Source organism: Euprymna scolopes, chromosome 7 (assembly GCF_053919585.1).
Source record: "Euprymna scolopes isolate OS-2025 chromosome 7, ASM5391958v1, whole genome shotgun sequence".
In the NCBI taxonomy this organism is placed as follows: Eukaryota; Metazoa; Mollusca; class Cephalopoda; order Sepiida; family Sepiolidae; genus Euprymna; species Euprymna scolopes.
This window is the reverse complement of record NC_136488.1, coordinates 14,121,450-14,134,948: the sequence shown is the minus strand read 5'-3', so window position 1 is coordinate 14,134,948 and position 13,499 is coordinate 14,121,450. Positions and strand designations below refer to the sequence as shown.

General features: G+C 31.8%; 1 protein-coding gene across 8 annotated transcripts in view; it reads left to right on the top strand.

Moving 5' to 3' along the window:
- Positions 1-13,499, top strand: part of LOC145279610 (uncharacterized) — a 226,061-nt gene that overhangs the window by 166,658 nt on the left and 45,904 nt on the right. For 3 of the 8 annotated variants that reach the window (XM_080130799.1, XM_080130797.1, XM_080130798.1), the window contains exons 5-6: positions 3,524-3,556; positions 4,303-4,335. The exons of 3 other annotated variants lie outside the window; for them this stretch is intronic. In XM_080130799.1, the coding sequence (XP_079986925.1) occupies positions 3,524-3,556; positions 4,303-4,335 (66 nt within the window). The remainder of the gene's footprint in view (positions 1-3,523; positions 3,557-4,302; positions 4,336-13,499) is intronic. 2 more of the 8 variants (XM_080130801.1, XM_080130800.1) reach the window with 1 other exon arrangement.

Genomic DNA, 13,499 nt, shown 5'->3' with positions numbered 1-13,499 from the left:
AAATAAACTTCAGAACTTGCAATTTAAACATACAGAAACTTAATAACTTTTGAATTTCTAGATTAGACATTTTCATAAGCTTTTGTTCAGATATTTAATTACTTTCTTAATTTTCCTGTTTTAATTCAGCATGTCTCTCTTTTATCCTATTGTTTTCTATTTAGTTCTTTCTAATATATTACTTCATGATTTATGTTTACAGCCATGGATTACTATTATTATCAATTAAATTATTATTCTTTATTACTTTTATCATCATAATAATATTATTTGATAATGTTTTAATTATTACTGTCATAATTATTGTTATTGTATTTATTTTCATAACTATAATTACTTATTTATTTTTTATAATATCTGTCAGCATTCTTAATTATCACTATTTTTTAGTCAATCATTATTATATAATAGCAGGGACCCTGATGTTGCCTAGGATTGAATGAAGATCAATGAATGTTTCACATTTCCAATACTTTTATTGTCATCAAAATCTGTGAAATCGCCCATTTTTCAATCAAATTGATTGACTGCTCTAATCAGGGACCCACTGCAGTGCACCCGGAGGAAGCTTCACATGCCTCCTTGCAGTGAGTTAGTCTTATACATTTTGGTCTACATTGCACTGTAGAGAACTTACTGCTGATTTTATAAAATTATTTTTATATAATGATTTGAAATAGTTTAAAATGCAGAAGTCATGGTTCAATTGTGCTCTAAACACAAATATTCATTTCTAATGTGCCCCTGTCGATTTTATATGCCAAACTCTTCTGTTTGTGCTATGATAAAACTTCTCAAATGGACTTGCTATGTTAGGCTCTATAAAGGTGTTAACTTAGGTCAACACTGGACTGTTTCTTCTTTAATTGTTTTTTTTTGATTATCGATTTTCAGTTCTTAGCAGAGGCATTCTGATACAAAACCTAACCCTAACACTCCCACACATCAAGTACATTTGTTTAAAATTTCAAAAAATCTACCCAACTGTTTCAGAATACATAGGGAACAGACTCTCTCTTACACACACACACACACACACGCACACACACACATAACGTGCCTTTTATATATATAAGTAGAGATTTGTAAATATTACATATCCATATGAAGCTGAGTATTTATGCAGTTTCTAGTAACATTTATTTTATATATATACACACACACATATACATACATACATACATACATAAATTAATATATAGTTTATCCATAAGTTTATTTTTGTATTCTTCTATATAATCTTTTAATTTGTTTATATTTCCACTATTTCATCTATTATATTTTTTTTATTATATCTTATTATTTGTTGTGGACAACATCTTATGATTTCTTTTCTCTTATTGTTGTTTCCCTTATATGTATTTCCAATGATCCTGTCAGGCATAAATTACATCTTTTGCATTTATTCTATTAAATATATACATATGTGTGTGTGTTTTCCTTAAATCAAATATACATTTATAATTTATATATTCAATAAGGCTATCTGAAAATAGCAACGGTTTATTAAGCTCAATGAAAATGGATTTACACTTTCAGAGCATATGTAACTAATAAACAATTACTTTAAACAATATGAATGAATTAAGTGTATATTCCTGTGATTTTGAAATGTTTAATAAAGTTATATATATATATATATATATATATATATATATATATATATATATATATTAATGATGTGATTATCTAATAGTAAAATGAATTTTCCTAATTTCATTGACCGGAATAGCTTCATCAATAAATGTTACATAAAAAAAACTTTTTGTTATTCATTTTCCCAATAAATTAATTTCATTTTCAATCTTTTTAATCAACTTCATAATTTGGTTCAGGATTTGAGATATTTTTGTCTTGTTACAAGAAATGTTACAGATTTTGTATCCTCTCATTAACAAATACTACAAATGTTATGCATACATAGTATGTACATAAACGGTATTTTATTTGTTAGGACTCATAATTTGTTCACTTCACCACTTGCTAATACTACAGATGTGCATTGCCGTCACAATCTTTTGGGTTTGTTTAACATCACCATGCTTTACTTACAAATTATTCTTAATGGTTCATAGATAATTGTTTATCCTGTTTAACTTAAAACCAATTCATGGCATGCATCACATACACTTTGTATATGATCAAATGATGAAAATATTTGCTCTATTGTTACCATTAGGTGCTTCCATACGTTTCATTTCAACTTCATAGTATAACATTAGAGTTGTAGCAATAAAAAAATATTACAAGTAACCTATGATTTTCTTTCAAATAAAAAGAAATTGACTGTTATTGTTACAATGAGTTCTTTTCTATGTAACAATATTTTAATAATTGCAAAAAGATAATTCAACTGGATCAATTAGATTTTAAAGTCCCTACAAAATAAGCAACACAAATAGGACACCTGATTGATCTCTGTACACGTGCACATGGCATCTGTAAACAAACATAAGATAACCAAGTTTTTTTTGTTTTTGTTGCAATGTCGAGTGTTAATATAGGAAAGATTTATTTTATTAAATGTCTATATTTGAATGTAGGATGCAGTTATTTTTTAATTTATAAAACATTTTCATAAACAAATACAGAGATTGTGTTCTAATTGTTGTAAATTTTCATTTTAAAATGAATTCTCTGATTAATCGATTTATATTTAAATTATTCTAATTTTGATAAATATAATTTGTTTTTCTTTTAAAAAGGAATAATTATTTTACAATTTAATATTTATACTTTTTGATAGATATTTTAACTTTTAAATAAGAAAAGACCCAAGTTGTTTGGTTTTTCATCACAAAGTTGATTTTTAATGTAGGAAACATTTATTTTAAGAAAAGGAATTGGAGAATATAATATAATTATTTTTAAGGCTACAAAACCTTTTAATAAACAAATGGGGAGATCATGTTGTTCCAATCCAGAGTGCTGTGTTTTAGAGGAATGTGATTTTATTATGCATAAAAATTGTCCTGGTTTAGTGGAATAGTTTCTCCTTCACTAAGGACAGAAAAAATCAGCGTCGTAAATTCTTAATTCTAACAACGATTTTTAATGTAGGGAAAATCCTGTATAGCATTCGAACTGAAAAATCAAACGTTGCTTCTGACTATCCAATTTTCATGTTATTGTTGCCCATGTTTTTAGCAATATAACATATTAAAAAAAATTATTCAACTGGTCGAGACAACTGCTAATATGTAACATTATAAAATAATCACCTAAAAATAAAACTCTGCAGAGAGTGAAACTTATTCTAAATAGAAGAATATGATAAGATTTGTCTAACTTAAGTTTGTATAAACAACAAAAACTAACATTATTTCACTGCAAACTGGAAATATGTTTTCTTGTTTTTTTTTGTGCAATTAAAAATAAATTTAAAGCAAAATTATTTTCAAAGTGTGAAAAAATGTTTCTGCCATTTTTTTACATATAAATTGCTGTGGATATTTGTTTGAACTTATTTTTTATGTGTGAAAAAAAATGTTTTATTGTCTTTTTTTTCCCTTCTAAACTTCAGCACCTTATCGGCTACAAAAATATTACATGAAAAGTAAGCTTGTTTTTTCCCTGCACACTTCATTTGTCAAGCAATAGAATCTGAAATGCGCAATTTCCTTAAATTAACATTTTTATCTTTTATTTTCGCCATAGTTTCAAGTGATTCATCTGTGGCTACTGAAAATATGACAAAAGAAAAGATGAATGTTAATTGAAATAAAAAAAATGAAAGCAGCTTTGGTCAATTTCTTTGTGTGTGTTTTGTCCACTTTTGTTGTGAATTTGTTTATTTAAATGCAGAACTTTAGAGTTGTTGCAATAAAAAATATTACAAGTGAATTCTGATTTTGTTTCAAATAAAAAAAAAAATGACTACTATTCTTTGTATATGACCACATTTTAATAACTGCAAAAAACAAATACTTAAACTCATCTTCAGATAAAATTATCTTGTAAAATTTTTAGTCATACCTAAATAGCATTCAAGCTGATAAATCTTTGCTTCTGATTGTTTAATTTTCATTTGTTATTGCTCTACTATGTTTTTGGTGATATAATAGTATATTTGATTACAATTTATTTTTTTTAATTAATTAATCTGGTCCAGAGGACTGCTAATATCTAACATTTTAAAATAATCACCTAAAAATATAAGAGTTATCTACTTTATAAGTCTATAAACAACAAAAACTAAAATTATTTCACTGCAATAAATGTTTTGTTTTTTCACTTATGTTTTTTGGTATATGAAAAAAACAAATGTTTTATTGTTGTTTTCTTTTTTTTTCTAAACTTCAGCACCTTATCGGCTACAAAAATATTACATGAAAAGTAAGCTTGTTTTCCCTGCACACTTTATTTGTCAAGCAATGGAATTTTGAAAAGCGCAATTTTCTTTAAATTAACACTATCTTTTTTATTTTTGCCATATTTTTAAATGGTTGATCTGAAAATATTGGTTGGCTATTTTTGAAAATATGACAAAAATGAAAGATGTTAATCAAAATCAAAAATGTTGGCAGCTTTGATCAGTTGTTTGTTCTGTATTGTCCACTTTTGTTGTAAATCTGTTTAAGCGAAATGCGGGGTGGAATACAAATGTCATCAAATTTACATTATCCTCTGCTCAAATTAGAAAAATACCACAATTATCATGTACTCTAAGATATAGTAGCAGCCATAAGATAAGGAATGGAAAACAACTGAGTCATAAATATGTGTATCAACAAGTAATGTATGATTAACAGTGAAATTTTTACGAAATAAAGATTTGGATGAAATGCATAAATATTATACAACATTATTAGTTTTTGTATCATAGTTTCTTAAAAGATTAAATGGAACAAAGGAAATAAATTTCTGGTTTTATAAATTTAAAGTTAATACTTGATTGTGAGCAAAATATCAACAAAATCTTATATTTGTTGGTATGTTTACAAAATTTGACCCACATGCATTCTTGGAATTTCCTATCAATCATGGATTGGGTATGACCAGCAATCAACGGAGTATTGTTAAAAATGGTGAAACGCTTAATCAACATTTTTTGTTTTTTCATTTTAAAAAAATATAATTAAAATTTTTTTTTTATTTATGTATTTACTTCAATGGCTGAGCGTTTGATCAGCTAATGAAAAAGCACTTGAAATGAAAGCAGACGACTTTTGAATTGGAAGAAATTGAACAAAAATAAAACAAAAACAAATTTAGTTCCAAATTTGCAAAAAAAGATAATAGCAGGCACGGGAATGAATTTATGTTCTTTCGAAAAAGAAATGAAAATACTGAAGCAGACAATCTCATTTTGTCAGGAGAAGAAACTGCAAATGAAATGCAATGCTTGTATACACGAATGCGTACTGAAATGAAGATTGTGTGTTATGGATGGTTTCTCATGGAAATGCACAGTGCAGACAGTGGTTCTCCTTGCACACAGGATGTTTTGCCTGATCTAACTTGGAGATTCCTACAATGAAACATCATGTATTTGTGGGCATATGAAATGGCTACTCTGAAGAACATGAAGAGAGAATGTGGTCATGTTTCAGAGCACATATATACAGACTGGAAGAACTTTCTAATAGAAATTTATCAGCAGTATTTCCTTAGGAATCCCCAGCAGATTGGAGGCCCAGGGCACACAGTCAAAATAGATGAGTCTCTCTTCAACCAAAAAAAACACAACGTTGGGAGAATCCTCAAACCACTCTCAGTCTTCAGCAGTTATGACACCACTGACAAGGAGGGTTTCTTGGTGACTGTACTAAACCAAAATGCTGAAACCCTCCTTTCAATTCTGTTGGGAACCATAGTCATATCCAACTGCTGGAAGACCTATAACAAAGTTGGGGAGAAGGATTCCACCATTTGATTTGTGAATCCTAGTTTGCATTTTGTAGACCATACGACAAACACAACAATGAACCATGTCAAAAGGATGTTTCCACATTCTTTTGATGTAAAAAACTGTGAATGCAGAGCTTCTAGGAACATATTTAATTGAATTTATGTAGAAACAAAAATTTGAAAACGATCCTTTTGGCTCCATCAAAAATCACATTTCCGAAAGCTACCCGGTTGGAGAACTTCCTTTCATTTCCTCTACTCCATCTCCTCCCTCTTTGCCGTTCAACAGTCGACCAAAGTAAAGGTTTCTAAGGAAATATCCTCATCTCTAGTAAAATCTTCCACCAGCAATGAACTGCCGTAAAAAAAATCTTTTTTTGTTTAAATAGGTTTCTTGAAAAAAAATTTTTTTTTTTTTTTTTTTTTTTTTTTTTTTTACAAAGGCATCACCACATTATCAAGGCCCAGAGGCCACTCAAGGATAAGGGTTAAAGAGTGTACAGTAGAAATTGGTCAATATAGTAATCATTAGTAATGAAAATTTGGTAAATTTAATAACTTATATGGAACGGCTCATCAAGAACTTATTTACTTTAGACTTGAACACAACCATATTGTAGTCAGCCGGAAAGCAGGAAAACGGAAGACAATTCCACAGGCGTGCAGTTCTAAGAAAGAAGCTTTGTTTATGGAATCTACGTTTAGGTTTAGGCACAGATAAAGAGTGGGGGAAATTATTGATAGTGTTTACAGCTAGACGAGTGTTTCTTGTGAAAGTTTGGCGAGGGGGGACCATAGATTGAAGCTCAGTTGAACACTTTCCATGAAAATAACGATACATCAGAGACAAACTCGCAACATCTCTTCTGTGAGATAGAGGTTGCAAGGAGGAGAAAAGGACACCTCCTACGAGGCTACGAAGTCTATTTTGAACTCTATCAAGGCAGGACAAGTCCTTTCTAGCAGCTCCTGCCCAGATGTGGCAACAGTATTCCATCCTTGGACGTATCTGGCTCTTATATAGATAGAGAATAGCATCAGCAGTGAGATATCTACTGGATCGATAGAAAGATCCCACCATTTTTCCAGCGGCCTTGGCAACAGATTTGATATATGTGTTCCATTTAAGATCAGGAGTAATGGTCAAGCCCAGAAGCTTGTCAAAACTTGAGGCCTCCTGAAGACGAGAGCCATTCATTTCAATTGATGACAAATGTGGATTAGAATGTTGATGATGTAAAGAGAGAAGCTTGGTTTTAGATGGATTAAAAGTAACCAGCCACTCCTTTCCCCATTGTACTACGTGCTCAAGATCAGAAGAGAGAGAATTGGAGAGAACTTGGTCGTTTACTGTCTTAGATGTGGTACCATAAATGGTAGTGTCGTCAGCATAAATGTCTACAAATGATGTAAGGATATGATTTGGAAGATCATTAATGTAGATCAGGAAAAGAGTTGGGCCCAGGATGGATCCCTGAGGGACACCGGCATTAATACTGTGAGCTTCTGATTTTTGCCCCTCAACTACTACTCTTATGAACCTATCAGAAAGAAATGATTTAATAATTGAGAAGACTTTTCCAGCTATACCATAGCTAGCGATCTTATGAAGTAAACCTTTATGCCATACCCTATCAAAGGCTTTAGATATGTCAAGAGCAATTGCCCTAGAAAGATTGCCACCGTCGAGAGATTTGCTAATCCTATGCGATATAACTGTAAGCACATCTGCTGTAGATCTAGCAGAACGGAAACCATATTGAGTGTCACTAAGAAGGTTATTTTTGTTGAGATGTTTGATTACTTCTGTATTTAACACAGATTCTAGCAACTTACTCATGACGCACAGGAGACTTATTGGCCTGTACTGAGAGGGGATGAGCGATCACCTGAATTCTTAAATACAGGGCATATTGATGAGATTTTCCAGGGAGATGGGAAACTATTCTCCTTAAGACAACGTTTAAACAGTTTTGTAAGTATGGGCGCTAGTTCAGGTTGAAGTTTTTAGAGTACTATAATTGGAATACCATCAGGACCAGTTGCTTTACTCGAATCAAGGTTTTTGATTAGCTTGGCAACATCACGTACAGATATACGTATATCACATAGCGTGTTTTCTGATACAGGAGGAAATATTGGGGGTTGGCGGTCTTGGTCGCAAAGGGTAGAATTAGCTGCAAAGTTCTTGACAAAGAGTTTGGCTTTGTCTGATGCTGACGAGATTACCTCAGGTCCATTGATAATAGTTGGGATGGAGCACACGCTTCTGTTCAGGATTCTGTTTGCTATTTGCCAAAACTGGTGGGAACCAAGCCGCTGCTCAGCTACTTTGGACTTAACAGATTGAGCATACAACTCTCTTGCGTTCCTTATTACTTTCTTACAATGGTTGCTGGCAGTCCTGAAAACGGCTTTAGTTTCCATACATCTATTACGTTTGAAGCAGTGGAAAAAGTGATTTCTGTGCGCAATGGCAGCAGCACATTCTGGAGAGAACCATGGCTGGCTGTTAGGTTTTTGCTGAAACTTTTTAGAGGGTATGAAATGGTCAATACCTACAATTAACCATTCAGTTAGGTCTAATACTATAGAGCACACATCCTTTTTAAACATGGAATGCAGAGGTAGATCAGATATAAATGTACGGAAGCTATCCCAGTCAGCCTTAGTGTATCGATATACTGTACGATGAAGAGGTACGTCTGGGGACTTATTACATTTCATTTTTATCTTAATTGATACAACAGAGTGGTCGGAAGATCCAAGAGGCGACAGAACAGAAACTGAACATAGTTCAGGGCAAGTTGTGAGAAAAAGGTCTAGTAGGCTCGCATACTGGCCGTCATTATCGGGCACACGGGTAGGTTCCTGAACAATCTGAGTGAGGTCATAGGCAATGGAGAAATCATGACAGAACCTCCCCTCATCATCGGTCTTGTTTGAGTGGGTCAACCATTCGACGTTGTGAACATTGAAGTCTCCACATACGTGAATGTTAGCTGAAGGATAAGTAGAAAGGACTTGGTCAATTTTCTCAGATATGCTTTGAAAGATAGTAACTCCGCTGTTGTGTTGTACTTTCACCTTACGATTTTCATAAAAAAATTTTGCAGCTTTTCTACAAAAAGAAAAAAAAACTTTTGTTAACCAAAAAAAAAAATAAACAAAAAAATCTGTACTTACATCTAACAATTTACAGTTTAAAATAAGACGTTCATCTTTTCTCAAAAAAAACCAACAAATTTGTTGATAAATACTTTGCAAAAAACAAAACCTTGAAAAAAAATAAACAAAACATTTATATTCAGTCACTTTCCAGTAGGTTTTTGTTATTTTTATTTAGTGTATTTCTATTTTTTTTCCGGTTTGTTTGTTCTGAAATTAGTTTTTGTCTGCACTCAACTTAATCCGATGATTGCAGGTTGCGCCCGATCCATGATTGACGGGAAATCCCGAGAATCCCGGTCAAATTCTGTAGAGTACTTATTCTTTTATTTTCAATGACTTCGCTGCATCATTAATCACATGATCGAATTAATTTTTTGCAAAAATCAGCAGTAATTCTCTCTTATTTCTCTTTCAATAACTCTCATAAGTGATCCTGGTTTTTCATGTTTCTTTTCTGAGGCCTTTCTCCAATTATTATTCAAACATTTTCTATTGGATTCAGGTTTTGGCTCTGGGCTGGCCACTTCATTAGGGCGATTCCTTGTTTTTTTAAATAAAGCATTGTGGCAAGTCGCATTGTCCTGCATGAAAATAGATTAATAAAGATTAATTGTGGAATCTTGATAACACAAGATGCGGAAAAAGTCTTTTATAAATCTCGATATTGATGTTGCAGATGATTGGGTTAACTCCTTCAGATGAAATCATTCCCCACACCATCACACTGCCGCTTAACGGTTTTCTTGACATATTGAGAAGACAGTTATTCACCTTATCTATCGTGTAAATATTCCCGTCAGAATCAAATAAATCAAACTTTGATTCGTCACTAAAATGAACTGTATCTTATTCTGCACCAGTTCAAACAAAAAATATTCTCTTGCATACTTCAGACATGTCTTAAAGACATTTTGAAATGAAAGGCTACGAATCTTGAAATATGGGCATCAAATCCGGCATGCTTTTAATCTGCAAGCAATCATTTTATTTGACATCTCATTATTTGTTTCTTCATTAAATTTATGGACAATGGATATAGCACTTTCAAAACATTTTTTTTTTGTAGATATTTTAACAATTCTATCTTCTCTGCAATGTTTTTGAAGGTCTGTCGTTTTTCTTTTCCTTCATTTTGCATCTAACAGTTTACCGCTTTTTATATCTGTTAATTACATGAAGTGATACTTTTAGATTTATGAACAATATAAGAAATTTCGGAAATTTACTTTTTTCTTGATAGTTCACGATAATGAGTTATTTTTTTTTTTCTTCACAAGAGTTTTGCGTGTAGAATTTACCATATTGCTAAAAATAAAGTACTAACGAACTTTTACTTATCGTGGGAAAACTCCATTGAGATTTTTAACAATGTTTTTTGCAAATTATCATTCCTTAACTTTTGTCCAGTAACGTTTTTCCTTTGTTCCATTTAATTTGAAAAAAACAAAAGGACTTTTATGAAAAATCTGGTGAATTTGTAAAATATTTATGCATTACATACTAATTTTTATTCGATAAAAAATTCATTGCTAATCATGTTTTACTTTTTAAGTAATACACATATTTGTGTTTGTTGTTTCTGTTCCTTATATTATTTTTTCTTTTTTTTCTTTTTTTATTACATTTTCACCCCAAACAAGGCACATTGCCATTTTGATGTAGAGGGTTACTATCAGGGACATAAGCTACAGGGGTACCATGTAGGGAGTTGGGGAGCAAGATATCGGTTCACATTACACTTGAACTTCTGTATGTCAGTACAGTTGGGCAAGCAGGGACCCGGAAGGGAATTCCAAAATCTAGCAGTTCTGGAGAAGGAACTACTGGAGTAGAAGGCTCTCTTACATCTAGGGATCTCTACTGTGAAGGGGTGGGATTTAACTGCTTGTTGGGTTTGTCGGGGGTATTTACGTTGAGGGGGTAAAGTGCTTGCAGTTCGTTGGAGCATTCACCATTAAAATACTTGTAGAACAGGCAAAGGGATGCAACGTCTCGTCGATGGGACAGAGGCTGAAGCTTAGATGACAGTTCAGGACCTATCAAGTTTGCGACTCTCTTTTGAACCTTGTCTAGGAGCGAGAGACTAGTAGCAGATGCACCAGCCCAAATGTGACAACAATACTCCATACATGGGTGAATGGTGGCCTTATAGAGATACAGGATACTTTCAGGTGTTAGTAGCTTTCTAGCACAGTAGAGAGAACCTATCTGCTTCGCAGCGGTCCTAGCAATGCTCTCAATGTAATTGTTCCAACTCCTGTTTCCTGTGAACGTTAGGCCGAGGAGTTTAAAAGAAGTACTTTTAGATAAAGAGTCTTTGGCCATTGCTATTGGTGGTAGAAAAGGTTTCTTGTAATTATTGAAGGAAACAAGTTTAGTCTTGGCAGCATTGAATGTGACCATCCATTTTTATCCCCATTCCACTACAGATTGGAGTATTCTCTAAGTGTTTCTGCCATTTCCTTAGATATATGTTCATTTGTTTTCCTGTCGTGCCTGTTATAGAGCGTGGTGTCATCAGCATATATACTCATCTCAGAGACAATTTTGTCAGGGAGGTCATTTATGAATATTAGGAATAATAAAGGTCCAAGGATAGACCCCTGAGGCACTCTCGCATTCATATATTGTTTAGTAGGGCAGGTCGATTTGCAACTTTTTTTCAGAAAATCAACATGGCACTGGTGATGATAGTTGGGATTTGATATGATAAGACCATATACCAAAAATTAGATTTCCATCTTGAACAGAAAATTGAGCATTTAATTATAAAAATTGTGTAGAAAAATGCTGAAAAATCCTTCATTTTCATAGCATTTTTCAAAACACTGACTTTGAAATTTCACTATTTTTATAAAAATTCAATTAAAATTGATATATTTATATGAAATACATTGAAAGAAAAATAAATACATGAATTATAATTTTAATTATGAATCACAACTAGCAAAATATCTCAATTTTTACTGCATTGATTAAAAAAAAATTGTAAAAAAAGCTTATTAGCAACTAAGTCTTTTAAATTTCACAATTTAAAAAGATATGTGAAGATGTATTACACAACTTGATACAAGTTACAGAACCATGTATTTTAATTTTTTTTTATTAAACGCAATAATATAAACTTATAATAGAACTAAATTGTTCTGTATAATTTCCTTTTGAGGAAAATGAAGGTCTAATTTGCTGGCACAATGACTTTGTAATAATGTGTCTTTGTCTTGCTTCCTGCCCATATACAACTTTTTGAGAAAAATCAATCAAATTTGACCAGTGTGTGGCTGCAAAATTGATAATAATGATCTTTTTAAATTTTTTTTTTTTGCTTGAGTTGTTCACTATTTCTAGAAAAACAACACAAAAAAAAACAAACAATTATTTGAAAACACTTATTTTTATATTTTTACGATGTAATATGAATAAAACTAACTATTGTTTGGGTAAATTAAGAAAACTAATAAAATTTATGGATAAATATTTATTTACCTAATGGACAAAATCGTTTGAATGCCCTCTTCTCTCACGTCCAATTCATCTGAGTTTATCATCGATATTATATTTTCCAGGAGTAGTGTAAAAGCATTTTGAACAGTTTAAAACATTAATTTGGATTTCAGTTAACTTTTTTGTTCTCTGAATCATATTACTGTTAGTTAAAAAAAATATTGTCGGTTTTGATCTCAAACTAACTAACTTCATACACTTGGATGATAAATTTGACCAAAATGTTTAATTTATCAAAGTGTTTGAGGATAGACAACTCTAGTCCATAAACACATTAATCTTGTGGCTTATGTTAGCCATCATCCTTGAGTCAAGGACCCAATTTTCTAAGTTAACTTCTCCACAAGAAATGACAACAGTATACTCAAAAAGTAGCCTTTGGTCTTCACACTTAAATTATTTGTTCTTTCTGATGTCAGATAATGATGATCGGGAGGGACACTAATTTTTTAGAATTCTACTTGAGGCAAATCTTGATAATTATTGATACAAAGTTTCCCCAAAGGACCAGTAAATGTTAGGCTTTTTGTTGTTCCATCAATTAATTTAAAAATTGCTGTAAATGGCAGTTCTTCTAGTGGAACCTGAAAATTGGAAAATTTGCATGTTTAACAATAGAGCTAGATTACATAATAGATACCAATATATTATTTTATTTTCCACAAAAAAAGGAACATAATTGCAGGTGAATCTATAGAATTAATTTTACCTCCTTGTTAGGAGGACACGTGCAGATTATATACCTTGTTTGACAATTTTCTGTCTTGCACTTTACTGCAAAGTCATCACTTCTCAAGACAGAAAGTTTACAGCTACAAGAAGATATATCAAACAGTATAACTGTTCCTTCATTCTCTTCACTTTGATTGCTGCAAGAAATTTCCTGTCAATCTGTTTGGCCCTCTTATAGCAAAATATATTGATTTTCTGTCCTATATAATATTACCTTAACAAGGGCAATTGTGAATTGACTG